Here is a 27,944-nt window from a genome sequence, read left to right as displayed (position 1 = left end):
GCCTGGGGTTTTGACATGGATTTTATTGAATCTGTAGATTATTTGCAGATTATTGCTATCTCAATGTGTATCTTCCAACTCATGAACATAGGATATCTTTCTATTTTCTTTAGGTCGTCTTCAGTTTCTTACAATGATGTTTTGTTGTTTTAAGTGTATAAGTCTTGCACTTCTTTTGTTAAATTCATTTCTAAGTATTTTGTTCCATTGGCTTCCCTTGTGGCGCAGTGGTTAAGAATCCGCCTACCAGTGCAGGGGACATGGGTTTGAGCCCTGGGCGGGGAAGGTCCCACATGCCGTGGAGCAACTAAGCCCGTGCACCACAGCTATGGAAGCCTGCGTGCCTAGAACCCATGCTCCACAACAAGAGAAGCCACTGCAGTGAGAAGCCTGCACACTGCCACAAAGAGTAGCCCCTGCTCGCCACAACAAGAGAAAGTGTGCGCAGCAACGAAGACCCAACGCAGCCAAAAGTAAAGAAATAAATTTAAGTATTTTGTTCTGATACTATTGTAAATGGAATGATTTTCATAGTGTTCATTGCTTGTGTATAGAAATACAATTAATTTTTATATATTGTCTTTATATCCTACAGCCTTACTTAACTCATTTATTGGTTCTAATAACTTTTTAATAATGGACTCCTTAGAATTTTCTGAATACAGTATCACATCATCTGCAAATAGAGATTTTTCCTTTTCAATCTGGATTTCTTTTATTTATTTATTTTTTCTTGTCTGATTGCCCTGGCTAGAACCTCTAGTACAGTGTTGAATAGGAGTGATAAGAATGGACATCCCTGTCTTGCACCTGATCAAATATGTTTCTTACATCAGGCTTTTAGAGTAGATTTTTTTGTTTTTTTGATAGAATTTCATGTCCAGCATTTCTTTGTTGTTGTTGTCGTTATTTTGTTGTTGATAAAAGTGGAAGAACTTTTTTTAGGACCAATTGGATTTCATGGAGAAACTCCTTAAGTCATTTGTTCAGGTACTCTTATATGTATAAGCTTTATTTTGAATATTCTATACTTAATACCAGCAGAGAAACATTTATTTCACTCTTCAGAATTAAATCAGTTACTGTTTATTATCTGGGTATCCTTGCATAGCTAGCATATGACACTGTTCCTTTTTCTAAAATGTACCACATAGTGGGCTGTTGATAAAAATGTGTTGATTGGACTTCCCTGGTGGCGCAGTGGTTGAGAGTCCACCTGCCGATGCAGGGGACACAGGTTCGTGCCCTGGTCTGGAAGATCCCACATGCTGCAGAGCGGCTGGGCCTGTGAGCCATGGCTGCTGAGCCTGCGCGTCCGGAGCCTGTGCTCTGCAATGGGAGAGGCTACAACAGTGAGAGGCCCGCGTACCGCAAAAAAAAAAAAAAAAAAAAAAAATTAATGTAAGAAGCTATTTTATTTTAATGTTTGGTGTGCATTAGTTTCTAAAACCAGTTATCCAAATAAAACACTAAGTCCTTGGTGATCTTCATAATTTAAAAGTTAACTTATTTTATCTTTACTACTGCTAGTAATAGCTCCTGGTTTCTGAGCATCTAATATGTGCTAGATGTGATCTTAAGTACTATAGTGCACAATCTCCTCTAATCCTCCAGTAGTCACATGATGTGTGTGACGCATTATACCCATTTATAGATAAGGAAACAGAGGTTCAGGGAGATATGACTCCATCTGAATCCAAGCTCGTGATCTTTTCATGGTGCTTTTTAGAGGGCATCCAAATAACTAATGTTTACTTGGGAAGTATGTGTATATTAAATTGGATTTCATTTAAAACATTTGTTAGTTTTCTGAATTGCAAACCTATTAAAAGTTATAAAAAGATTTTTAAAAAACTAAATGAACATTGGTAGTTTCAGATTAATAACAATCTGAGTAATTTAATTAAAATAATTATTTTTATTTGGGAAAAGAGAAGAAAACCCAGAATATGTAGATAACTGATGCCATCATTCTGTCTTTGCCTGTCAACACTGAAAATAAGCATTCATTTTGAAAAAGACAGCTCCTCCTTCTTTCATTTATAATTTTAGAAGTAGATATGGCAGGTTTGGCTATTTGGAAGTTCAAAAGACTGTTTCATTATTCTATTTTGTTTTTTTGTTTGTTTCATTTTATTATTTTTAAGGATCAAGTTGCTGGTGAATGTGTTATAGAAAAACAGGACAGAATCCACCCAGCTTTACAGCCACACAGCTCTGGGTCTGAACCTTTCCTGTCTCAACAGCGGCGGCAGAAGAAAAGAGAACATACTGAGCATAGTGAGGAAGAGAGACAGGTCAGCAGAGATCTCTTTGGAATAAGTCATTGTGCTGCTGCTTGGGAAACAGACTTTAGGAAACTTCATTTCTATTTAAAATGATGTGCTAAAAAGGCACATACATAATGCAAGGAACATATAAAGAAGGGTAGAAATGCTAAATATTGGTTATCAAATGTCAGTGAGTTGGAAGCAGAGTAAGGATTTTATCTTCTCCAGCAAGGATGGACAGCTTATTTTGAGAGTTAAAGGAACAGGCCAAAAAAGGTAAATCTCTGATTCCTCTTATGTCATATTAATGAACAGTTTCTCCCTCAACTTCTGCATAAGATCGTGGCAACCCCTCATTTCTGGAAGTAACTTTCACAGGCACCCTCTCAATAAGCTTCTTAAGTGGTCATTCACTTTTGGCAGAGTTTCTTCCCCTCTGCCCCCTGCCCCCCCGCAAATGCAATGTTTTAAAGTTTTTGGGAGGGAATCACTGACAAATACATAGATTTACCGATGGGGGAACCTTTGGAGGTAGATGTATATGACACTGATAATCTCCCTCTCTTTGTTAATTATGGAAGTTCCAAGAGACTCCTCCTCGTCTTTTGCCTTCTCTTTCTACTGTTGGAAAAGTGGATGTCACATCAACACAAAAAGATGCTGAAAACCAAAGTAGAGTGATCACTGGGTCTGTGAGCAGTTCGAGGAACAGTGAGATATCATCATCAAAGGTTTGTAGGAGTCTATGTTGGATTTTTTTAAGCTTTATTATAAAACTTTTTGGTTGTAAATCCTGCATGTATTGTGAAGTTTTATATTAAAACATCTTAGCCCTGCTTTTTGCCAAACACTGGAAAGCGCAAATTTGTGATTCTCAACAGAAGCTTTGATTGAAATGGACAGATTCTATTGTTTCAGGGCTGGTCACTTCCAGTTAATTAAGGAGACCAAGTGGATTCTGAATGTAGGAAATGCAGAAATACCTATTTGCCCTTCCAAAGATGAGCTCTTCCTAGAAATGAGGGCTGTGATCATCCTAGCTAGGAGTTGTAAGCCTGATGTGAACTGGTTTCAAATGGACACTCCCTTAAAGACCTGTGCAGGGCCTTTCCTGTAGTGCTGGATGATATGTCATGCATTGTAGGTATTGTAAGAACAGTGAATAGGAATGGAAGTAACTGACTTTCTTTAAAAGGACCGCCCATTATCAGCAAGAGAGAGGAGGCGACTAAAGCAGTCACAGGAAGAGATCTTCCCCTCAGGTAAAGTTTTTCTCTTTCCTTCATCTATTGGAGGTTATTGGTATGGCTCATGGACATAGCATTGGTACTGATTGTGAGGTGTTAAGAATTTCCAGCATCAGTAATCCATTTGGGAAACCAATTTAGAAGAATTTTTGAAATTTCCTAGTTAAGCCTTTTAAAAAATTGGCATAGTATTGGATCTGGAACTTGTGTTATTAGAGAAAGAGGACTCTAAAAAGAGAGCAAGAGAGCTTTGAGTGACAGTAACTCCTGGGAGATTTCAGACAGGAAAGCAGTCAGGCGAGTGTTTACTTTGTTTCCATGTTCAGAGTCTGTTGGTCAGAGAAGTGCTCTCTTCTCAGGAAGAGAGAGAGGAAGCCAGGAGAATGGTACTGCCCTGGGCTGAGGGCTGTGATCATTCCTATTACTATTATCTAAAGACAACATATTCTAGCAGTTTCCATTTGTTGAATGCTGACAATGTCTCAAACATTATGCTAAGTATTTTAAGGGCATTATCTCATTTCATATTTTGCAGCGGAGGAGACTGAGGGTCTGAGGGGTTAAGTAACTTACCCAAGGTCACAGGGCTGGTAGACCTAGACCTGAGATTTGAACTGAGGTGTCAGACACCAGAGTGATGATGAATATGCTGTCTGAGTTCCTTCTAGGCTGGCCCTTGCTGGGGTATCTTCCATAAACAGTGCAAAGCCCTCTTCTATTGAGGCCAGCCCACCATAAACAACTGCTGGGGGTTGTCACTTTTTCAGGCCCTTCAGTGAGGAGAGTTTCTCTGAGTCCAGCGGGGTCAGAGAAACCACAAGAGGAAGGCCACCCTACCCCTGCTCAATGGTTGTCTTCTGACTACAGCGTTGCTCAGGTACATTACATAGTCCTAAGGTAAAAGGTAGACATGTCTACATCTGGCAAGCCTAATAACGGTAAACCTCATAAATGCCAGCTCTATTTATTCCTGGGACAGTGCTGACTTAAGTTACACTTTTCACACTTCTCTGATAAGAAAAAGAACTGGTCAATAATAATTAAAAGGATTTTGTTTCCTTCATTAAGGGAATGGACTTTTCAGGCGCTCTTGTAAACAACTGGCAGCCTAGTTAATAACTTTCTTAGGCAGTCTTTTAAACAAGACTTCCAAAGGGCTTCCACTAGGCAACACTTTGCTTATTCTGCTGTGTTAATAATATAACAAACGACCTGGCCAGATTTTAGTCTCACTTGCTGATCCTTCCTTTGTTTCCTGTTTGTGTCAAAGTACCTTACCTTTCCACCCAGGGATAATGTAGGGGCACCATTTGGTGGCTAAATGGATAATTGCAAGTTTTTAACCACGTTCACTTTTTTGTGTAATAATACCCTGGGAATAATTATTCAGTTTTCTGTATTCCAGTTTTTGACATCATTTCTAGGAGCATATAATTACTTTTTTTAAAAAAGAAACTTCCTGCCCTTGAAAGTAATGAAGAGTGTTTTCCTTTAAGAATAGTGTGTGATTTAGTTGCTTCACTAATTAAAATGATCCTCTTTATTTTCAAAAGTTGTAACATTTGTGTGTAATTATATCAGGTAATCCTTTAAAGCATTTAACAATGAGTATCATGGGTGAGCAAACTGAGGTTACTTTTTATTTAGGTGGCATTCTGTCTAGTTTAAAATGCCAACATTCCTTATGGTACCAGCCCTCTGCTTAGAAGTTCAAACACCAGAACTGTTTGTCTGCTCTCCTCTGGAAAGGAAATTTCTTCATAGCTGAGACTTTCCAGGACCTTATAAAACTTCACCTTGGTGTTCCTCAGGCTTCACTTATGAACTTCATGGGTGAACTGGGACATTATTTGGTAAAGTAACTTCAATTTTTATATCCATAGTTCTCCTGTTAAATTGGACCTAGGTGCACATTGTGTCTAGGCATTGCATCTAAGATTGTTTCATGTATTACATTCTGGTTGTGCTGTCATGTGGAATTTTGTATTTCCAAACATTAATAGGAAAGGAAACTCACCCATTGTCTCTCTGAGGATGAGTTAAGTTCTTCTACAAGTTCAACTGATAAATCAAATGGGGATTCCAAGGAAGGGTAAGTTCTTATTTTTCTATCTCCTTTCATAAGCTATTTCTGTTTGAATTAATTTTATTCTAATTTAATTTTATTTTTTTACTTTAAAAAATTTTATTGAAGTATAGTTGATTTACAATGTATTAATTTCTGCTGTACAGCAAACTGACTCAGTTATACATATATTCTTTTTCATATTCTCTTCCATTATGGTTTATCACAGGATATTGAATAGAGTTCTCTGTGCTATACAGTTAAGACCTTGCTGTTTATCTGTCATATAAATAATAGTTTGCATCTGCTGATCCCACACTCCCAGTTACTTCCCTCCCCCACCCCCAACCCCCTTGGAAACCACAAGTCTGTTCCCATGTCTTTGAGTCTCTTTCTGTTTCACAGATATGTTTGTTTGTGTCATACTTTAGATTTCACAAATAAGTGATATCATATGGTATTTGTCTTTCTCTTTCTGACTTACTTTGCTTAGTATGATAACCTCTGGGTCCATCCATGTTGCTGCGAATGGCATGATTTCATTCTTTTTAGTGGCTGAGTAATAGTCCATTGTATGTATGTGTATATATATGTATGTGTGTGTATGTGTATCTATCTATCTGTCTATCTCACATCTTTATCCATTCATCTGTCAATGGACATTTAGGTTGTTTCCATGTCTTAGTTATTGTAGATAGTGCTGCTATGAACATAGGGGTGCATGTATCTTTTCGAATTATAGTTTTGTCTGGGTATATGCCTAGGAGTGGAATTGCTGGATCACATGGCAACTCTGTTTTTAGTTTTCTGAGGAACCTCCATACTGTTTTACATAATGGCTGCACCAATTTACATTCCCACCAACAGTGTAAGAGGGTTCCCTTTTCTCCACATCCTCTCCGGCATTTTTTTTTTTTTTTTTGCTGTTTCTCCATTTATGTTGCTAACACAATTTTCCTTTTTTTTTTTTAAATCTTTATTGGAGTATAATTACTTTACATTGGTGTGTTAGTTTCTGCTTTCACACACACTAACGTTGGTGTGTTAGTTCCCCCGCTCCCTGTCCCACCCCTGTAGGTGGTCACAAAGCACCAAGCTGATCTCCCTGTGCTATGCGGCTGCTTCCCACTAGCTATCTGTTTTACGTTTGGTAGTGTATATATGTCCATGCCACTCTCTCGCTTTGTCACAGCTTACCCTTCCCCCTCCCCATATCCTCAAGTCCATTCTCTAGTAGGTCTGTGTCTTTATTACTGTCTTACCCTAAGGTTCTTCATGACATTTTTTTTTCTTAAATTCCATATATATGTGTTAGCATACGGTATTTGTCTTTCTCTTTCTGACTTACTTCACTCTGTATGACAGACTCTAGGTCCATCCACCTCATTACAAATAGCTCAATTTTGTTTCTTTTTATGGCTGAGGAATATTCCATTGTATATATGTGCCACATCTTCTTTATCCATTCATCTGATGATGGATGCTTAGGTTGTTTCCATCTCCTGGCTATTGTAAATAGAGCCGCAATGAACATTTTGGTACATGACTCTTTTTGAATTACGGTTTTCTCAGGGTGTATGCCCAGTAGTGGGATTGCTGGGTCATATAGTAGTTCTATTTTTAGTTTTTTAAGGAACCTCCATACTGTTCTCCATAGTGGCTGTACCAATTCACATTCCCACCAGCAGTGCAAGAGTGTTCCCTTTTCTCCACACCCTCTCCAGCATTAATTGTTTCTAGATTGTTTGATGATGGCCATTCTGACTGGTGTGAGATGATATCTCATTGTAGTTTTGATTTGCATTTCTCTAATGATTAATGATGTTGAGCGTTCTTTCATGTGTTTGTTGGCAGTCTGTATATCTTCTTTGGAGAAATGTCTGTTTAGGTCTTCTGCCCACTTTTGGATTGGGTTGTTTGTTTTTCTGTTATTGAGCTGCATGAGCTGCTTGTAAATTTTGGAGATTAATCCTTTGTCAGTTGCTTCATTTGCAAATATTTTCTCCCATTCTGAGGGTTGTCTGTTGGTCTTGTTTATGGTTTCCTTTGCTGTGCAAAAGCTTTTGAGTTTCATTAGGTCCCATTTGTTTATTTTTGTTTTTATTTCCATTTCTCTAGGAGGTGGGTCAAAAAGGATCTTGCTGTGATTTATGTCATAGAGTGTTCTGCCTATGTTTTCCTCTAAGAGTTTGATAGTTTCTGGCCTTACATTTAGGTCTTTAATCCATTTTGAGCTTATTTTTGTGTATGGTGTTAGGGAGTGATCTAATCTCATACTTTTACATGTACCTGTCCAGTTTTCCCAGCACCACTTATTGAAGAGGCTCTCCTTTTTCCATTGTACATTCCTGCCTCCTTTATCAAAGATAAGGTGACCATATGTGTGTGGGTTTATCTCTGGGCTTTCTATCCTGTTCCATTGATCTATCTTTCTGTTTTTGTGCCAGTACCATACTGTCTTGATTACTGTAGCTTTGTGGTATAGTCTGAAGTCAGGGAGCCTGATTCCTCCAGCTCCGTTTTTCATTCTCAAGATTGCTTTGGCCAGGGCTTCCCTGGTGGCACACTGGTTGAGAGTCCGCCTGCTGATGCAGGGGACACGGGTTCGTGCCCCAGTCCAGGAAGATCCCACATGCCACGGAGCGGCTGGGCCCGTGAGCCATGACCACTGAGCCTGCGCGTCCAGAGCCTGCGCGTCTGGAGCCTGTGCTCCGCAATGGGAGAGGCCACAACAGTGAGAGGCCCGCATACCGCAAAAAAAAAAAAAAAAAAAAATAGATTGCTTTGGCTATTTGGGGTCTTTTGTGTTTCCATACAAATTGTGAAATTTTTTGTTATAGTTCTGTGAAAAATGCCATTGGTAATTTGATAGGGGTTGCATTGAATCTGTAGATTGCTTTGGGTAGCAGAGTCATTTTCACAATGTTGATTTTTCCAATTCAAGAACATGGTATATCTCTCCATCTATTTGTATCATCTTTAATTTCTTTCATCAGTGTCTTATAGTTTTCTGCATACAGGTCTTTTGTCTCCTTAGGTAGGTTTATTCCTAGATATTTTATTCTTTTTGTTGCAATGGTAAATGGGAGTGTTGTCTTGATTTCACTTTCAGATTTTTCATCGTTAGTGTATAGGAATGCCAGAGATCTCTGTGCATTAATTTTGTATCCTGCTACTTTACCAAATTCATTGATTGGCTCTAGTAGTTTTCTGGTGGCATCTTTAGGATTCTCTGTGTATAGTATCATGTCATCTGCAAACAGTGACAGCTTTACTTCTTTTCCGATTTGTATTCCTTTTATTTCCTTTTCTTCTCTGATTGCTGTGGCTAAAACTTCCAAAACTATGTTGAATAAGAGTGGTGAGAGTGGGCAACCTTGTCTTGTTCCTGATCTTAGTGGAAATGCTTTCAGTTTTTCACCATTGAGGACGATGTTGGCTGTGGGTTTGTCATATATGGCCTTTATTATGTTGAGGAAAGTTCCCTCTATGCCTACTTTCTTCAGGGTTTTTATCATAAATGGGTGTTGAATTTTGTCAAAAGCTTTCTCTGCATCTGTTGAGGTGATCATATGGTTTTTCTCCTTTAGTTTGTTAATATGGTGTATCACGTTGATTGATTTGCATATATTGAAGAATCCTTGCATTCCTGGAATAAACCCCACTTTATCATGGTGTATGATCCTTTTACTATGCTGTTGGATTCTGTTTGCTAGTATTTTGTTGAGGATTTTTGCATCTATGTTCATCGGTGATATTGGCCTGCAGTTTTCTTTCTTTGTGACATCCTTGTCTGGTTTTGGTATCAGGGTGACGGTGGCCTTGTAGAATGAGTTTGGGAGTGTTCCTCCCTCTGCTATATTTTGGAAGAGTTTGAGAAGGATAGGTGTTAGCTCTTCTCTAAATGTTTGATAGAATTCGCTTGTGAAGCCATCTGGTCCTGGGCTTTTGTTTGTTGGAAGATTTTTAATCACAGTTTCAATTTCAGTGCTTGTGATTGGTCTGTTCATATTTTCTATTTCTTCCTGATTCAGTCTTGGCAGGTTGTGCATTTCTAAAGATTTGTCCATTTCTTCTAGGTTGTCCATTTTATTGGCATAGAGTTGCTTGTAGTAATCGCTCATGAACTTTTGTATTTCTGCAGTGTCAGTTGTTACTTCTCCTTTTTCATTTCTAATTCTATTGATTTGAGTCTTCTCCCTTTTTTTCTTGATGGGTCTGGCTAATGGTGTATCAATTTTGTTTATCTTCTCAAAGAACCAACTTTTAGTTTTATTGATCTTTGCTATCGTTTCCTTCATTTCATTTTCATTTATTTCTGATCTGATTTTTATGATTTCTTTCCTTCTGCTAACTTTGGGGTTTTTTTGTTCTTCTTTCTCTGATTGCTTTAGGTGCAAGGTTAGGTTGCTTATTCGAGATGTTTCCTGTTTCTTAAGGTAGGATTGTATTGCTATAAACTTCCCTCTTAGAACTGCTTTTATTGCATCCCATAGGTTTTGGGTCGTCGTGTCTCCATTGTCATTTGTTTCTAGGTATTTTTTAATTTCCTCTTTGATTTCTTCAGTGATCACTTCGTTATTAAGTAGTGTATTGTTTAGCCTCCATGTGTTTGTATTTTTTACAGGTCTTTTCCTGTAATTGATATCTAGTCTCATAGCATTGTGGTCGGAAAAGATACTTGATACAATTTCAATTTTCTTAAATTTACCAAGGCTTGATCTGTGACCCAAGATATGATCTATCCTGGAGAATGTTCCATGAGCACTTGAGAAAAATGTGTATTCTGTTGTTTTTGGATGGAATGTCCTATAAATATCAATTAAGTCCATCTTGTTTAATGTATCATTTAAAGCTTGTGTTTCCTTATGTATTTTCATTTTGGATGATCTGTCCATTGGTGAAAGTGGGGTGTTAAAGTCCCCTACTATGAATGTGTTACTGTCGATTTCCCCTTTTATGGCTGTTAGTATTTGCCTTATGTATTGAGGTGCTCCTAGGTTGGGTGCATAAATATTTACAATTGTTATATCTTCTTCTTAGATGGATCCGTTGATCATTATGTGTAGTGTCCTTCTTTGTCTCTTGTAATAGTCTTTATTTTAAAGTCTATTTTGTCTGATATGAGAATTGCTACTCCAGCCTTCTTTTGATTTCCATTTGCATGGAATATGTTTTTACATCCCCTCACTTTCAGTCTGTATGTGTCCCTAGGTCTGAAGTGGGTCTCTTGTAGACAGCATATATATGGGTCTTGTTTTTGTATCCATTCAGCGAGCCTGTGTCTTTTGGTTGGAGCATTTAATCCATTTATGTTTAAGGTAATTATCGATATGTATGTTCCTATGACCATTTTCTTAATTGTTTTGGGTTTGTTATTGTCAGTCTTTTCCTTCTCTTGTGTTTCTTGCCTAGAGAAGTTCCTTTAGCATTTGTTGTAAAGCTGGTTTGGTGGTGCTGAACTCTCTCAGCTTTTGCTTGTCTGTAAAGGTTTTAATTTCTCCATCAAATCTGAATGAGATCCTTGCTGGGTAGAGTAATCTTGGTTGTAGGTTTTTCTCCTTCATCACTTTAAATATGTCCTGCCATTCCCTTCTGGCTTGCAGAGTTTCTGCTGAAAGATCAGCTGTTAACCTTATGGGGATTCCCTTGTGTGTTATTTGTTGTTTTTCCCTTGCTGCTTTTAATATGTTTTCTTTGTATTTAATTTTTGACAGTTTGATTAATATGTGTCTTGGCGTGTTTCTCTTTGGATTTCCAGCATTTATTATTTGTAGACTTTTTAATGATGGCCATTCTGACCCGCGTGAGGTGGTACCTCATTGTAGTTTTGATTTGCATTTCTCTAATAATTAGTGATGTTGAACATCTTTTCTTGTGCCTATTGGCCATCTTTATGTCTTTTTTGGAGAAATGTCTATTTAGGTCTTCTGCCCATTTTTTGATTGGGTTGTTTTTTGTTGTTGTTATTGAATTGTATGAGCTGTTTTTATACTTTGGAAATTAATCCCTTGTCAGTTGCATTGTTTGCAAATATTTTCTCCCAGTCTGTAGGTTATCTTTTCATTTTTTTTTATGGTTTCTGTTGCTGTGCAAAAGCTTATAAGCTTGATTAGGTCCCATTTGTTTATGAATTAATTTTTTTTTTTTTTTTTTTTTTTTTTTTTTTTTTATGAATTAATTTTAAATGTACATTTATCGTAGCATTCAGACCTGTAGTACTGTCATTGATAACATTGTAAATGGTTTTTGGTATATGCAAGAGCTAAAATTCTCTTTTAATGGACACATCTGATTTTCATTCAGAATTCTTATAAAATGTCTTCTTAGATCTGTGGGTTTATAGTTTTCATTGGTGGAAACAGTTTCGCCATTATTTCTTCAAGTATTTTTTTGGACCCCCTCCTGCCCTCCTAAGGATTCTGATTACATTTATATTAGATTGCTTAAAGTTATCCCACAGGTCACTAATCATATTCTATTTTTTCTTTAGTCTTTTTTTCTCTATTCCTTTTTTTTTTTTTTCTGGCCACACGTTGTGGCTTGTGGGATCTTAGTTCCCTGACCAGGGATTGAACCCATGCCCTCGGCAGTGAAAGCATGGAGTCCTAACCACAAGACTGCCAGGGAATTCCCATCTGTTCCATTTTTTGTAGATTCTATTGCTGTATCTTTGAGTTCACTAATCTTTTCTCCTGCAGTATCTAATTTGTTAATCCCATCCCACATATTCAACACATTGTACTTATCATTTGTAGTTCAATTTGGGTCCTTTTTATATCTTCATTGCCTCTCCTTAACATGTTGGTGTTTCCCCTACCTTGGTCATATGGAATATATGTTTAATAACCATTTTAATGTCCTTATTTACTAATTCTGTCACTTGTATCGCTTCTGGATCTATTTCTATTAACTTATTTTTTTCTCTTCATAATTGTGTGCTATTTTCCTGCTTTGCATGTCTGGTATTTTTTTTTTTTTTTTTACGGTACGCGGGCCTCTCACTGTTATGGCCTCTCCCGTTGCGGAGTACAGGCTCCGGACACGCAGGCCCAGCAGCCATGGCTCACGGGCCCAGCCGCTCCGTGGCATGTGGGATCTTCCCGGACCGGGTCACGAACCCGCGCCCCTGCATCAGCAGGCGGACTCTCAACCACTGTGCCACCAGGGAAGCCCTCATGTCTGGTATTTTTGACGTGATGCCAGACATTGTCAATTTTATCCCATTAATTGCTGATATTTTTATATTTCTTTAAATATTCTTGAACTTTGTACTTGGATATAGTTAAGTTACTTAGAAATAGTTGGGTGGAATTTATACGCAAAATCTGGGACCTTGTCTTTCTCACTCTCTCCTTTCCAAGATTCTTCTCTCACTTTCTAGTGGCAGTGGTGGTCTCGAACTCTGTCCTTTGGTTTTGCAGGCAAGAAAGACCGGGTTTTCTGTTGTACTTTAGCTGCCTATGGCTTGCCTTTAGGCTAAAGGTGTTGACTCTCCTCCAGAATCTGCTTGCAAATTTTGTACATTCTTCATTGCCCTCACATAGTTGATTTTTGTATTTTGTCCAAAGTTTATACTTATTTGTGGAAGGGTTCTGTCCGTCGGAACTTACTTGCTTACTAGAAAGCAGAACCCTAAAGGTTGTTTTGTATCTAAGTTCTAATGAAAAATTTTCATGAAGCCAATTAGTAACAAGAGAATTTTTTGTTTTCCAGGAAAGGTCATACAAATGAAATGAGTGACTTGGTACAATTGATGACACAGACCCTGAATTTGGACTCTAAAGAGAGCTATGAAGATCTCCCGGTACCAGAGCCAGTGTCAGAATTTAAACTTCTTCGGAAGTATCGGGACACACTGATACTTCATGGGAAAGTTGCAGAGGAGGCGGAGGAACTCCGTTTTAAAGAGCTACCTTCAGGTGGTCAGTTTATTGTTTTACACCAAGCTGGAGAGCATATGTTTACTGGAGAAATGTATCAAACTAAGGAGCTTAATGCTTGCAAATATTTTTGGTTTTTTAAATTATTTCATTTGGATATCTTCATAAAAAAATATATCTTATTTTATGTAACAGTTGTATTCCTGAAAAGTTGAATGAAAATTGATTTTTAAAAATAAATGTAAATAAATACATGTTTGGAATTTTTCACGTGGACTTTCTTCAAATTAGACAATTTGTAGTTTTTAGATTTAGGAGATGGTGATGAGACATGAAGCGTAAGTTCATATATACATTTTAGTCATCAAAAATACATGAACTCTTGGGCTTCCCTGATGGCACAGTGGTTGAAAGTCTGCCTGCCGATGCAGGGGACACGGGTTCGTGCCCCGGTCCGGGAAGATCCCACATGCCGCGGAGCGGCTGGGCCCGTGAGCCATGGCTGCTGAGCCTGCGCGTCTGGAGCCTGTGCTCCGCAACGGGAGAGGCCACAGCAGTGAGAGGCCCGCGTACCGCAAAAAAAAACCAAAAAAACATGAACTCTTAAACTAAACTCTTGTCAAAGTGAAAAGAATCTTAACATGACAAGATTACCAGGAAAAAAAAAAGAAAAAAAATTGTGTTCTTGCTGCAGTGGTGAAAGTGTTTACTTTTTCCCTGTTGTTGTTATTGCTTTTTAGCTATCGTGCCAGGTTCTGAAAAAATCAGAAGAATAGTTGAAGTCTTGAGAGCTGATGTAATTCGGGGCCTGGGGATTCAGCTTTTAGAGCAGGTGTATGATATTTTGGAAGAGGAGGATGAATTGGAAAGAGAGGTGAGTGTCCTATTAGCTGTGTCAGCTGCTTATGCTATGGAATTTTTTTAATGGCCTTTTGAAATATAATTAACATACCATACATTTTACCCATTTTAAGTATACAATTCAGTGGTTTTTAATATGTTCACAGAGTTGTACAACCATCACCACATCGATGTTAGAACATTTAATCATCCCCAAAAGAAACCCTGTACTCACTGTCACTCCCCATTGTCCTATAGGCCTTTCACCCCTAAGCAACCACTAATAGTTCTGTCTCTATATCTGCCTATTCTGAACATTTCATTTAAATAGAGTTGTACAGAACTATGTGGTCTTTTGTGACTGATATCTTTCATTTAGCGTATGTTTTCAAGATTCATCCATGTTGTAGGGCATGTCATGTACTTCATTCTTTTATAAGACTGAATAGTATTCCATTGTATGGCTATACCACATATTGTTTATCTATTCACCACCTGATAGGTTGTTTCTACTTTTTAAAAAATTTATTTATTTATTTATTTTTGGCTGCATTGGGTGTTCATTGCTGCGCGCGGGCTTTCTCTAGTTGCGGAGAGCGGGGGCTACTCTTCGTTGCAGTGCACAGGCTTCTCATTGCGGTGGCTTCTCTTATTGTGGGGCATGGGCTCTAGGCACGCAGGCTTCAGTAGGTGTGGCGTGTGGACTCAGTAGTTGTGGCTCGCGGGCTCTAGAGCGCAGGCTCAGTAGTTGTGGTACACACGCTTAGTTGCTCTGTGGCTTGTGGGATCTTCCTGGATCAGGGCTCAAACCTGTGTCCCCTGCATTGACAGGCGGATTCTTAAGCACTGCGCCAGCAGGGAAGCCCTGCTAAGTGTTCTTATCATGAAAAGGTGTTGGGTTTGTCAAATGCTTTCTATTTAGATGATCATATAGTTTCCTTTTTTTTTTCTGTGGATATGGTGTGTTGCATTAATTGGTTTTTGGATGTTAAATCATCCTTGTATTCCTGAGATAAATCCCACTTGGTCATGGTGTTTACTGCATCTTATATGTTGCTAGAGTCATGTTTCTAGTATTTTGTTGAGCGTTTTTGTGTCTGTGTTCACATGAGATATTGGTCTTCAGTTTTCTTTTCTTGTGATATTTTTATTGGTTTTGTTATCAGGGTAATACTGGCCTCAGAATGAGTTGGGGAGTTTCCCTCATCTTTCTTGGGAAGAATTAGTGAAGAACTGGTATTAATTCTTCTTGAAATGTTTGCTAGAATTCACCAATGAAGGCATCTGGGTGGGCCTTAGCTTTTCTTTGTGGGTAGTTTTTTGATAATAAATTCCGTGTCTTTACTTACTATATTCAGATTATTTGTTCTTCTCTTTCTAAAATTTCTGTCTTTCTAGGAATTGTCCTTTTCAACTAAGTTATCTAATTGGCATATAATTTTTTTTTAATTTTTTAATTTAATTTTATTTTTGTAATACAGCATGTTCCTATTAGTCATCAATTTTATACACATCAGAGTATACATGTCAATCCCAATCACCCAATTCATCACACCACCACCCCCACCCCCCTGCCGCTTTCCCCCCTTGGTGTCCATACGTTTGTTCTCTACATCTATATCTCAATTTCTGCCCTGCAAACCAGTTCATCTGTACCATTTTTCTAGGTTCCACATATATGCGTTAATATACAATATTTGTTTTTCTCTTTCTGACTTACTTCACTCTGTATGACAGTCTCTAGATCCATCCATGGCTCAACAAATTACCCAGTTTTGTTCCTTTTTATGGCTGAGTAATATTCCATTGTGTATATATACCACATCTTCTTTATCCATTCGTCTGTCGATGGGCATTTAGGTTGCTTCCATGACCTGACTATTGTAAATAGTGCTGCAATGAACATTGAGGTGCATGTGTCTTTTTGAATTATGGTTTTCCCTGGGTATATGCCCAGTAGTGGGATTGCTGGATAATATGGTAATTCTATTTTTAGTTTAGTTTTTTTTTTTTTTGCGGTATGCGGGCCTCTCACTGTTGTGGCCTCTCCTGTTGTGGAGCACAGGCTCCAGACGCTCAGGCTTAGCGGCCATGGCTCATGGGCCTAGCCGCTCCATGGCATGTGGGATCTTCCCAGACTGGGGCACGAACCCGTGTCCCCTGCATCAGCAGGCGGACTCTCAACCATTGCACCACCAGGGAAGCCCTGTTTATATATTTTGGAGATTAATCCTTTGTCCGTTGGTTCGTTTGCAAATATTTTCTCCCATTCTGAAGGCTGTCTTTTTGTCTTGTTTACGGTTTCCTTTGCTGTGCAAAAACTTTGTAGTATCATTAGGTTCCATTTGTTTATTTTTATTTTTATATCCATTACTCTAGGAGGTGGATCAAAAAAGATCTTGCTGTGATTTATGTCAAAGAGTGTTCTTCCTGTGTTTTCCTCTAAGAGTTTTATAGTGTCCGGTCTTACATTTAGGTCTCTAATCCATTTTGAGTTTATTTTTGTGCATGGTGTTAGGGAGTGTTCTAATTTCATTCTTTTACATGTAGCTGTCCAGTTTTCCCAGCACCACTTATTGAAGAGGCTGTCTTTTCTCCATTGTATATCCTTGCCTCCTTTGTCATAGATTAGTTGACTATAGGTGTGTGGGTTTCTCTCTGGGCTTTCTATCTTGTTCCATTGATCTGTATTTCTGTTTTTGTGCCAGTACCATATTGTCTTGATTACTGTAGCTTTGTAGTATAGTCTGAAGTCAGGGAGTCTGATTCCTCCAGCTCCGTTTTTTTCCCTCAAGACTGCTTTGGCTATTTGGAGTCTTTTGTGTCTCCATACAAATTTTAAGATATTTTTGTTCTAGTTCCATAAAAAATGCCATTGGTAATTTGATAGGGATTGCATTGAACCTGCAGATTGCTTTGGGTAATATAGTCATTTTCACAATGTTGATTCTTCCAATCCAAGAACATGGTATATCTCTCCATCTGTTGGTATCATCTTTAATTTCTTTCATCAGTGTCTAATAGTTTTCTGCATACAGGTCTTTTGTCTCCCTAGGTAGGTTTATTCCTAGGTGTTCTATGCTTTTTGTTGCAGTGGTAAATGGGAGTGTTTCCTTAATTTCTCTTTCAGATTTTTCATCATTAGTGTATAGGAATGCAAGAGATTTCTGTGCATTAATTTTGTATCCTGCAACTTTACCAAATTCATTGATTAGCTCTAGTAGTTTTCTGGTGGCATCTTTAGGATTCTCTATGTATAGTATCGTGTCATCTGCAAACAGTAACAGTTTTACTTCTTCTTTTCCAATTTGTATTCCTTTTATTTCTTTTTCTTCTCTGATTGCCGACACTAGGACTTCCAAAACTATGTTGAATAATAGCGGTGAGAGTGGACATCCTCGTCTTGTTCCTGATCTTAGAGGAAATGCTTTCAGTTTTTCACCATTGAGAATGATGTTTGCTGTGGGTTTGTCGTATATGGCCTTTATTATGTTGAAGTAGGTTCCCTCTGTGCCCATTTTCTGGAGAGTTTTTATCACAGATGAGTGTTGAATTTTGTCAAAAGCTTTTTCTGCATCTATTGAGGTGATCATATGGTTTTTCTCCTTCAATTTATTAATATGGTGTATCACATTGACTGATTTACATATATTGAAGAATCCTTGCATCCCTGGGATAAATCCCACTTGAACATGGTGTATGATCCTTTTAATGTGTTGTTGGATTCTGTTTGCTGGTATTTTGTTGAGGATTTTTGCATCTATATTCATCAGTGATATTGGTCTGTAATTTTCTTTTTTTTGTAGTATCTTTGTCTGGTTTTGGTATCAGGGTGATGGTGGCCTCATAGAATGAGCTTGGGAGTGTTCCTCCCTCTGCTATATTTTGGAAGAGTTTGAGAAGGATGGGTGTTAGCTCTTCTCTAAATGTTTGATAGAATTCACCTGTGAAGCCATCTGGTCCTGGACTTTTGCTTGTTGGAAGATTTTTAATCACAGTTTCAATTTCAGTGCCTGTGATTGGTCTGTTTATATTTTCTATTTCTTCTTGGTTCAGTCTTGGAAGGTTATACCTTTCTAAGAATTTGCCCATTTCTTCCAGGTTGTCCATTTTATTGGCATAGAGTTGCTTGTAGTAGTCTCTTAGGATGCTTTGTATTTCTTTGGTGTCTGTTGTAACTTCTCCTTTTTCATTTCTAATTTTATTGATTTGAGTTCTCTCCCTCTTTTTCTTGATGAGTCTGGCTAATGGTTTATCAATTTTGTTTATCTTCTCAAAGAACCAGCTTTTAGTTTTATTGATCTTTGCTATTGTTTTCTTTGTTTCTATTTCATTTATTTCTGATCTGATTTTTATGATTTCTTTCCTTCTGCTAACTTTGGGTTTTGTTTGTTCTTCTTTCTCTAGTTTCTTTAGGTGTAAGGTTAGATTGTTTAGTTGAGATTTTTCTTGTTTCTTGAGGTAGGCTTTAGCTATAAACTTCCCTCTTAGAACTGCTTTTGCTGCATCCCATAGGTTTTGGATCATTGTGTTTTCATTATCATTTGTCTCTAGGTATTTTTTGATTTCCTTTTTGATTTCTTCAGTGATCTGTTGGTTATTTAGTAACGTATTGTTCAGCCTCCCTGTTTGTGTTTTTTACGACTTTTTCCCTGTAATTCATTTCTAATCTCATAGCGTTGTGGTCAGAAAAGATGCTTGATATGATTTCAGTTTTCTTAAATTTACTGAGGCTTGATTTGTGACCCAAGATGTGATCTATCCTGGAGAATGTTCTATGCACACTTGAGAAGAAAGTGTAATCTGCTGTTTTTGGATGGAATGTCCTATAAATATCCATTAAACCTATCTGGTCTATTGTGTCATTTAAAGCTTGCGTTTCCTTATTAATTTTCTGTTTGGTTGATCTGTCCAATGGTGTAAGTGAGGTGTTAAAGTCCCCCACTATTATTGTGTTACTGTCGATTTCCTCTTTTATAGTTGTTAGCAGTTGCCTTATGTATTGAGGTGCTCCTATGTTGGGTGCATGTATACTTATAATTGTTATATCTTCTTCTTGGATTGATCCCTTGGTCATTATGTAGTGTCTTTCCTTGTCTCTTGTAACATTCTTTATTTTAAAGTCTATTTTATCTGATATGAGTATTGCTACTCCAGCCTTCTTTTGATTTCCATTTGCATGGAATATGTTTTTACATCCCCTCACTTTCAGTCTGTATGTGTCCCTAGGTCTGAAGTGGGTCTCTTGTAGACAGCATATATATGGGTCTTGTTTTTGTATCCATTCAGCGAGCCTGTGTCTTTTGGTTGGAGCATTTAATCCATTTATGTTTAAGGTAATTATCGATATGTATGTTCCTATGACCATTTTCTTAATTGTTTTGGGTTTGTTTTTGTAGGTCCTTTTCTTCTCTTGTGTTTCCCACTTAGAGAAGTTCCTTTAGCATTTGTTGTAGAGCTGGTTTGGTGGTGCAGAATTCTCTTAGCTTTTGCTTGTCTGTAAAACTTTTGATTTCTCCATCGAATCTGAATGAGATCCTTGCCAGGTAGAGTAATCTTGGTTGTAGATTCTTCCCTTTCATCTCTTTAGGTATATCATGCCACTCCCTTCTGGCTTGTAGAATTTCTGCTGAGAAATCAGCTGTTAACCATGTGGGAGTTCCCTTGTATGTTATTTGTCATTTTTCCCTTGTTGCTTTCAATAATTTTTCTTTGTCTTTAATTTTTGCCAATTTGATTACTATGTGTCTCAGTGTTTCTCCTTGGGTTTATCCTTTATGGGACTCTCTGTGCTTCCTGGACTTGGGTGACTATTTCCTTTCCCATGTTAGGGAAGTTTCTGACTGTAATCTCTTCAAATATTTTCTCAGGTCCTTTCTCTCTTCTCCTTCTGGGACCCCTATATAATTCAAATCTTGTTGCATTTAATGTTGTCCCAGAGGTCTCTTAGGCTGTCTTTATTTCTTTTCATTCTTTTCTCTTTTTTTTTTTTTTTTTTTTTGGCAGTATGCGGGCCTCTCACTGTTGTGGCCTCTCCCGTTGTGGAGCACAGGCTCCAGACGCGCAGGCCCAGCAGCCGTGGCTCACGGGCCCAGCCACTCCGCGGCATGTGGGATCCTCCCGGACCAGGGCACGAACCCGTGTCCCCTGCATCGGCAGGCGGACTCACAATCACTGCGCCGCCAGGGAAGCCCTCATTCTTTTTTCTTTATTCAGTTCCGCAGCAGTGAATTCCATCATTCTGTCTTCCAGGTCACTTATGTGTTCTGCCTCAGTTATTCTGCTATTGATTCCTTCTAGTGTATTTTTCATTTCAGATATTATGTTGTTAATCTCTGTTTGTTTGTTCTTTAATTCTTCTTGCTCATTGTTAAACATTTCTTGCATCTTCTTGATCTTTGCCTCCATTCTTTTTCCGAGGTCCTGGATCATCTTCACTGTCATTATTCTGAGTTCTTTTTCTGGAAGGTTGCCTATCTCCACTTCATTTAGTTGTTTTTCTGGGGTTTTATCTTGTTCCTTCATGTGGTACATAGCCCTCTGCCTTTTCATCTTGTCTATCTTTCTGTGAATGTGGTTTTTGTTCCACAGGCTGCAGCATTGTAGTTCTTCTTGCTTCTGCTGTCTGCCCTCTGGTGGATGAGGCTATCTAAGAGGCTTGTGCAAGTTTCCTGATGGGAGGGACTGGTGCTGGGTAGAGCTGGCTGTTGCTTTTGTGGGAAGAGGTCAGTAAAACTTTAATCCACTTGTCTGCTGATGGGTGGGGCTGGGTTCCCTCCCTGTTCGTTGTTTGGCCTGAGGCGACCCAAGACTGGAACCTATCTGGGCTCTTTGGTGGGGCTAATGGCAGACTCTGGGAGGGCTCATGCCAAGGAGTACTTCCCAGAACTTCTGCTGCCAGTGTCCTTGTCCTCACAGTGAGACACAGCCACCCCCTGCCTCTGCAGGAGACCCTCCAACACTAGCAGGTAGGTCTGGTTCAGTCTCCTATGGGGTCACTGCTCCTTCCCCTGTGTCCCGATGCACACACTACTTTGTGTGTGCCCTCCAAGAGTGGAGTCTCTGTTTCCCCCAGTGCTGTCGAAGTCCTGCAATCAATTCCCAGTAGCCTTCAAAGTCTGATTCTCTAGGAATTCCTCCTCCCAGTGCCGGACCCCCATGTTGGGAAGCCTGACGTGGGGTTCAGAACCTTCACTCCAGTGGGTGGACTTCTGTGGTGTAAGTGTTCTCCTGTTTGTGAGTCACCCACCCAGCAGTTATGGGATTTGATTTTACTGTGATTGCGCCCCTCCTACCATCTCACTGTGTCTTCTCCTTTGTCTTTGGATGTGGGGTATCTTTTTTGGTGAGTTCCAGTGTCTTCCTGTCAATGATTGTCCAGCAGCTAGTTGTGATTCTGGTGTTCTCACAAGAGGGAGTGAGAGCACGGCCTTCTACTCAGCCATCTTGGTTCAGGGCCCACACACCGGCATACAATTATTAATAAAAATTCTTTTTAATATTTTTTATTTCTGTAAGGTTGGTTGTTTAGGAGTGTATTGTTTAATTTCCACATATATTTGCACAAATATATTACATTTTTCTATTTTATAGGTTCAACAGTGTATTATATACATGCTGGATTTTTAAATTATAGTAAAATACACATAACTTCAAATTTAGCATTTTAACCATTTTTAAGTATTTGGTTCAGTGGCCTTAAGTATGTTTACATTATTGTGCAAACATCACCACCATCCATCTCCAGAACTTTTTGCATTTTGCAAAACTGAAACTCTGTACCAATTAAACAAAAACTCCCCACTTACCCCTCCTACCAGCTCCTGGCAACTACCATTCTAATTTCTGTGTCTATGAATTTAACTACACTAAGCCTTGATATAAAGCCTAAACACAGCATCTAGAAAAAGTAAAACTCGCCTGTAAAGAAAACTTCAGGCCCAGATGGCTTTGCTGTGAATTCTTCCAATCATCTAAGGAAGAAATAACACAAATCCTACACAAATTCTTTAGAAAACAGAAAAAGAAGGGACATTTCCCATTTCTCCCCATAAGCCCAGAACAACTGTGATACCAAAACCCAACAAGGACACTACATGAAAAAAACATGAGACCAGTATCTCTCATGAACATCTTAATCATCTAGTATTTTGCTGAAGATTTTTGCATCAGTGGTCAAAAGGGATATTAGTGTATATTTTTCTTTTCCTATAGTGTCCCTGTTTGGCCCTAGCACCAGGGCAATGCTGGCCTCATAAATGAGCCAGGAAGTGCTCCTTCCTCATTAACTCTCTGAAGAGTTTGAGAAGGATTGGTATCAGTTCCTGTCCAAATGTTTGGCAGAATTCACCAGCAAAGGTCCAGGGCCTTTCCTTGTTAGGAGGTTTAGGTTACTGATTCAGTCTCCTTGCTAGTTATGGGGATATTCAGATTTTCTATTTCTTCATGATTCAGTTTTGGTAGGTTTTATGTTTCTTGGAATTTGTCCATTTATGCAACTTGTTGGTGTACAATTGTTCATAGTACTTTCTTTCTTTTTTTTTTTCTTTCTTTTTTTTTTTTTTTTTTTTGCGTACGCGGGCCTCTCACTGCTGTGGCCTCTCCCGTTGCGGAGCACAGGCTCCAGATGCGCAGGCTCAGCAGCCATGGCTCACGGGCCCAGCCGCTCCGCGGCATGTGGGATCCTCCGAGACCGGGGCACGAACCCGCGTCCCCTGCATCGGCAGGTGGACTCTCAACCACTGCGCCACCAGGGAAGCCCCATTGTACTTTCTTAGAATCCTTTTTATTTCTTTTTATTAGAGTGGTAGTAACGTCCCAAATCCATTTCAGATTTTAGTAATTTGAGTCTTTTTTTTCTAAGTATAGCTAAAGGTTTGTCAATTTTGTTCATCTTTCTGAAGAACCAACTTTTGCTTATTTTGATTTTTTTCTATTTTTCTGTTCTCAATTATATTCATCTCAGCTCTAATCTTATTATTTCCTTCCTTCTGCTACTTTTAGGTTTAATTTGTTCTTTTTTCTATTTCTTTAGGTTGCAAAGTTAGGTTGTTGACTTGAAATCTTTTTTTTTTTTTTTTAATATTTATTTATTTATTTGGTTGTATCAGGTCTTAGCTGCCTGCTGGTGGGATATTCACTGCCACATGTGGGATCTTTCTTGTGGCATGCGGGATCTTTAGCTGCAGCATGTGAACACTTAGTTGCAACATGTGAGATCTAGTTTCCTGACCAGGGATTGAACCCAGGCCCCCTGCATTGGGAGCGCGGAGTCTTAGCCACTGGACTACCAGGGAAGTCCCCAAATCTTTTTTCTTTTTTAACATAAGCATTTACAGCTATAAATTACCCCCTTAGCACTGCTTTTGCTGCATCTCATAAGTTTTGGTTATATTGTTCTCATTTTCATTTGTCTCTCAATATCTTAAATTTCCCTTGTGATTTCTTCTTTGGTGCATTGGAGTGTGTTATTTAATTTCCATAAATGTGTGAATATTCTAGTTTCCTTCTGTCATTGATTTCTAACTTCATCCTGTTGTGGTCAGAGAAGATACTTTATATGTTCTTTTTAATCTATTGAGACTTAGTTTGTGGCCTAACATATATATCTCTTCTGGAAAATGTTTCATGTACACTTGAGAAGGGTGTGTATCCTATTATTGTTGGGTAGAGTATTCCCTATATGTCTGTTAGATCTAGTTAGTTTTTGCATTGTTCAACTCCTCTGTTTTCGTATCTTCTGTCTGGGTGTCTTATCCATTATTGGGAGTGTGAAGTTTCCAACTATTATTTGTAGAACTATTTTTTCCTTTAATTCTGTCAAATTTGGCGTCAAATATTTTGATGGTCTGTTATTAGGTGCATAAACGTTTATAATTATTATATCTTCCTGCCGTATTGATCCTTTTGTTAATGTATGTCATTGTGTCTTGTAACCTTTTTTGTCTTCAAGTCTGTTTTGTCTGATATTAGTATAGTCACCCCTGCTCTCTTTTGGTTACTATTTGCATGGGATATCTTTTTCAGTCCTTTCATTTTCAATCTGTTTTGGATCTAAAGTCTCTTGTAGAAAGCATATAGTTCTTTAAAAAATTAATTAATTAATTAATTATATTTTTGGCTGCATTGGGTCTTCGTTGCTATGCACGAGCTTTCTCTAGTTGCGACGAGTGGGGGCTGCTCTTCGTTGCGGTGCGTGGGCTTCTCATTGTGGTGGCTTTTCTTGTTGCGGAGCACAGGCTTTAGGTGCGTGGGCTTCAGTAGTTGTGGCACACGGGCTCAGTAGTTGCAGCTCACAGGCTCTAGAGCCCCGGCTCAGTAGTTGTGGCACACAGGCTTTGTTGCTCCGCAGCATGTGGGATCTGCCCAGACCAGGGCTCGAACCATGTCCCCTGCATTGGCAGGCGGATTCTTAACTACTGCGCCACCAGGGAAGCCCCAGAAAGCATATAGTTTTGTTAACAATTCTGCCAATTTCCGTCTTTGTGATTGGAGAGTTTAATTCATTTACACTTAAGCAATTACTGATAAGGAGGAACTTCCATTATTTTGCTGTTTGTTTTCTATATGCTTTATAGCTTTTTCTGTCCCTAATGCCCTGTATTACTGCCTTCTTTTATGTTTAGTACTTCTTTTTTTTTGTAGTGAAACATTTTAATTCCCTTTTCATTTCCTTTAGTGTATATTCTATAACTATTTTCTTTGAGGTTATCATGGAGATTACATTTAACATCCTAGTTTTAATACTCAAATCTGAATTTATACCAGCTTAACTTAAAAAATCTGCTGCTTTAAAGCTCTGTCTTCACCCCTTTTGGCTATTGATGTCACAGAATTACATCTTTATGTATTGTGTAACCAAAAACATAAACTAGTAATTGGTTTTTTTTTTAATGCATTAGTCTCTTAAATTTTGAAGAAAACAAAATGTGGAACAAACCGAAGTTATATTAGTATTAGACTAATAACTTTTTAGACTAATAATTTTTTTTAGTGTATTAGTGTCTTAAATCATGTAGAAAATAAAAAATGGAATTACAAACCATTGTTATAACACCAGCTTTGATAATTGCCCATGTATTTACCTTTACTGAGATCTTTATTTCTTCATACAGCTTTGAGTTACTGTCTAGTATGCTTTCATATCTGCCTGCATGACTTCCTTTGGTATTTCTTGCAGGGCAGGTCTAGTGGTAATAAACTTCTTCATCATTTATCTGGAAATGTCTTAAGTTCTCCCCCACACAGTTTTATTGAGAAATAATTGATATGTAACACTGTGTTAGTTTAAGGTATACAGCATAATGATTTGGTATATGTATATACTTTAAAATGATTACCACAATAAGTTTAGTTAGCATCTATCATCTGTCATAAATTTTTTTTCTTGTGATGAGAACTTTTAAGATCTACTATTAGCAACTTCCAAATGTACAATAAAGTACAATTAACTATAGTTACCATGCTGTATATTATATCCCCAAAACTCACCAGAAGTTTCTACGTTTTCACCACCTTTACCCATTTCCTTCACCCCCACTCCCCGCCTCTGGCAACCACCAGTCTGTTGTCTCTTTCTATGAGTTTGGTTTTTTTCAGATTCTGCATGTAAATGAGCTCATACAGTATTTGGCTTTCTCTTTCTGACTTATTTCACTTAGCATAATATCTTCAAGGTCCATCCATGTTGTTGCAGATGGCAAGATTTCCTTCTTTTTTATTTCACTTTTGCAGGACATTTTTGCCAGATACAGGATTCTTGGTTGACAGTTTTTTTCACTTTGAAAATATCATCCAACTGCCTTTTGGCTTCCAAAGTTTCTCATAAGAAATCTGCTTATTATCTTACTGAGGAATCCCTTGCATGTGAAGAGTTGCTCCTTTCTTGTTGCTTTCAAGATTGTCTTTGGCATTTGACAGTTTGATTATAATGTGTCTGAATGTGAACTCTTTGTGTTCATCCTACTTGGAGTTTGTTGAGATTCTTTGATGTTTATATTCATGTCTTTCATCAAACTTGGGAAGTTTCTGGCTATTATTTCTTTAAATAATTTCAGTTCCTCTTTCTGTCTTCTTCTGGGACTCCCACAATACCTGTTAGTCCCTTTAAATCCCTTGGAAGTTGCTTCAGCTGAAGTCTGTGGTGTTTGTAACAATGTCAATGAGCGTTGCAGCAGTGGTTGCCTGCCTCTGTGTCTGCCCCTCTGTGATGAGAAGCAGCAATCAGCTGTCAGTACAGAGATCCCTAGTACTTGGAAGACAAGATTCTTATTGCCTACCCTGGCTCCTACAAGCTATCTACAGGCTGCTCCAGGAATGTTGGACAGCTACCTGCTCTTGGTGGAGGGGGTGCTAAGAGCTGAAATTGACTGGAATTAACCAAAATTTACCATCCAAGCCTTCCCCTGAATGTTTCAAGCCTTTAATAGACTCCAGAGTTCCAAAATAGTTACATCTGGCAGATTCTGACAGTGCAATTTTTGTCCATGTGAGGAGATAGATTCCTGGTGCTTCTTCCTCCTCCAGCATCTTCTATACATATTGTATTATACAATTGCTTTTTTTTTTTTTTTGCGTTACGCGGGCCTCTCACTGTTGTGGCCTCTCCCGTTGCGGAGCACAGGCTCCGGACGCGCAGGCTCAGCGGCCACGGCCCACGGGCCCAGCCATTGCGCGGCACGTGGGATCCTCCCGGACCGGGGCACGAACCCGCGTCCCCTGCATTGGTAGGCGGACTCTCAACCACTGTGCCACCAGGGAAGCCCTATACAATTGCTTTTTAAATCAGTTCAGAGAAGAAAAGGAGAAGCAATTTGTATTTATATTGTTTTTATTTACATAATTACCTTCATCAGTGCTTTTCCTGTTTTCATGTAAATTGGAATTATTGCCTGGGGTCTCTTGCTTTCAGCCTGATGAGATTCCTTTGGTAGTTCTTGCAAGGCAAGTCTGCTAGTCACAAATTCTGTTTTTGTTTATCTGGGAATATCTTTATTTTGCCTTCTTTTTTTTTTTTTTTTGCGGTATGAGGGCCTCTCACTGCTGTGGCCTCTCCGGTTGCGGAGCACAGGCGTTGGACTCGCAGGCTCAGCGGCCATGGCTCACGGGCCCAGCCGCTCCACAGAATGTGGGATCTTCCCGGACCAGGGCACAAACCTGTGTCCCCTGCACCGGCAGGTGGACTCTCAACCACTGCGCCACCAGGGAAGCCCCTTGCCTTCATTTTTGAAAGATAGCCTTACTGGATATGCGATTCTTAGTTGACAGTTTTTTCTTTGAGTTCTTTGAATATGTTATCCCACTGCCTTCTGGCCTTCATTGTTTATGATAAGTCAGCTGTTAATGTTATTGGGGTTCTCTTGTAAGTACTGAGTCATTTTTCTCTTGCTGCTTTCAAGATTTTCTTCTTGCCTTTGGCTTTCAGCACTTTTACTTTGTTGTTGTAATATTGCTTTTTGTTATTTTTTTAAATTTATTTTTTCTTATTGAGATAACATTGGTTTATAACATTATATAAGTTGCATGTGTACAACCTTACATTTTGACTTCTGTATACATTACAGCATCAGGACTTTTACTTTAATGTGTCCATGTGTGGATCTCTTTTAGATGATCCTGCTTAGAGTTCATTGAGATTCCT

General features: G+C 38.6%; 1 protein-coding gene across 6 annotated transcripts in view; it reads left to right on the top strand.

Annotated features, from left to right (window-relative positions):
* The window catches only part of NEK4 (NIMA related kinase 4), a 58,842-nt gene that overhangs the window by 26,638 nt on the left and 4,260 nt on the right, over positions 1-27,944 (top strand). For 5 of the 6 annotated variants that reach the window (XM_027121080.1, XM_027121079.1, XM_027121077.1 and 2 more), the window contains 7 exons: positions 2,148-2,297; positions 2,852-3,001; positions 3,466-3,532; positions 4,285-4,394; positions 5,521-5,609; positions 13,299-13,504; positions 14,206-14,339. In XM_027121080.1, the coding sequence (XP_026976881.1) occupies positions 2,148-2,297; positions 2,852-3,001; positions 3,466-3,532; positions 4,285-4,394; positions 5,521-5,609; positions 13,299-13,504; positions 14,206-14,339 (906 nt within the window). The remainder of the gene's footprint in view (positions 1-2,147; positions 2,298-2,851; positions 3,002-3,465; positions 3,533-4,284; positions 4,395-5,520; positions 5,610-13,298; positions 13,505-14,205; positions 14,340-27,944) is intronic. The other variant, XM_027121078.1, reaches the window with a different exon arrangement.

This window comes from Aethalodelphis obliquidens, unplaced genomic scaffold (assembly GCF_003676395.1).
Source record: "Aethalodelphis obliquidens isolate GAN/ISIS:26980383/991018 unplaced genomic scaffold, ASM367639v1 scaffold22, whole genome shotgun sequence".
Taxonomy (NCBI): Eukaryota; Metazoa; Chordata; class Mammalia; order Artiodactyla; family Delphinidae; genus Aethalodelphis; species Aethalodelphis obliquidens.
The sequence above is the reverse complement of the archived record's forward strand: the minus strand, read 5'-3'. Positions and strand labels throughout refer to the sequence as shown.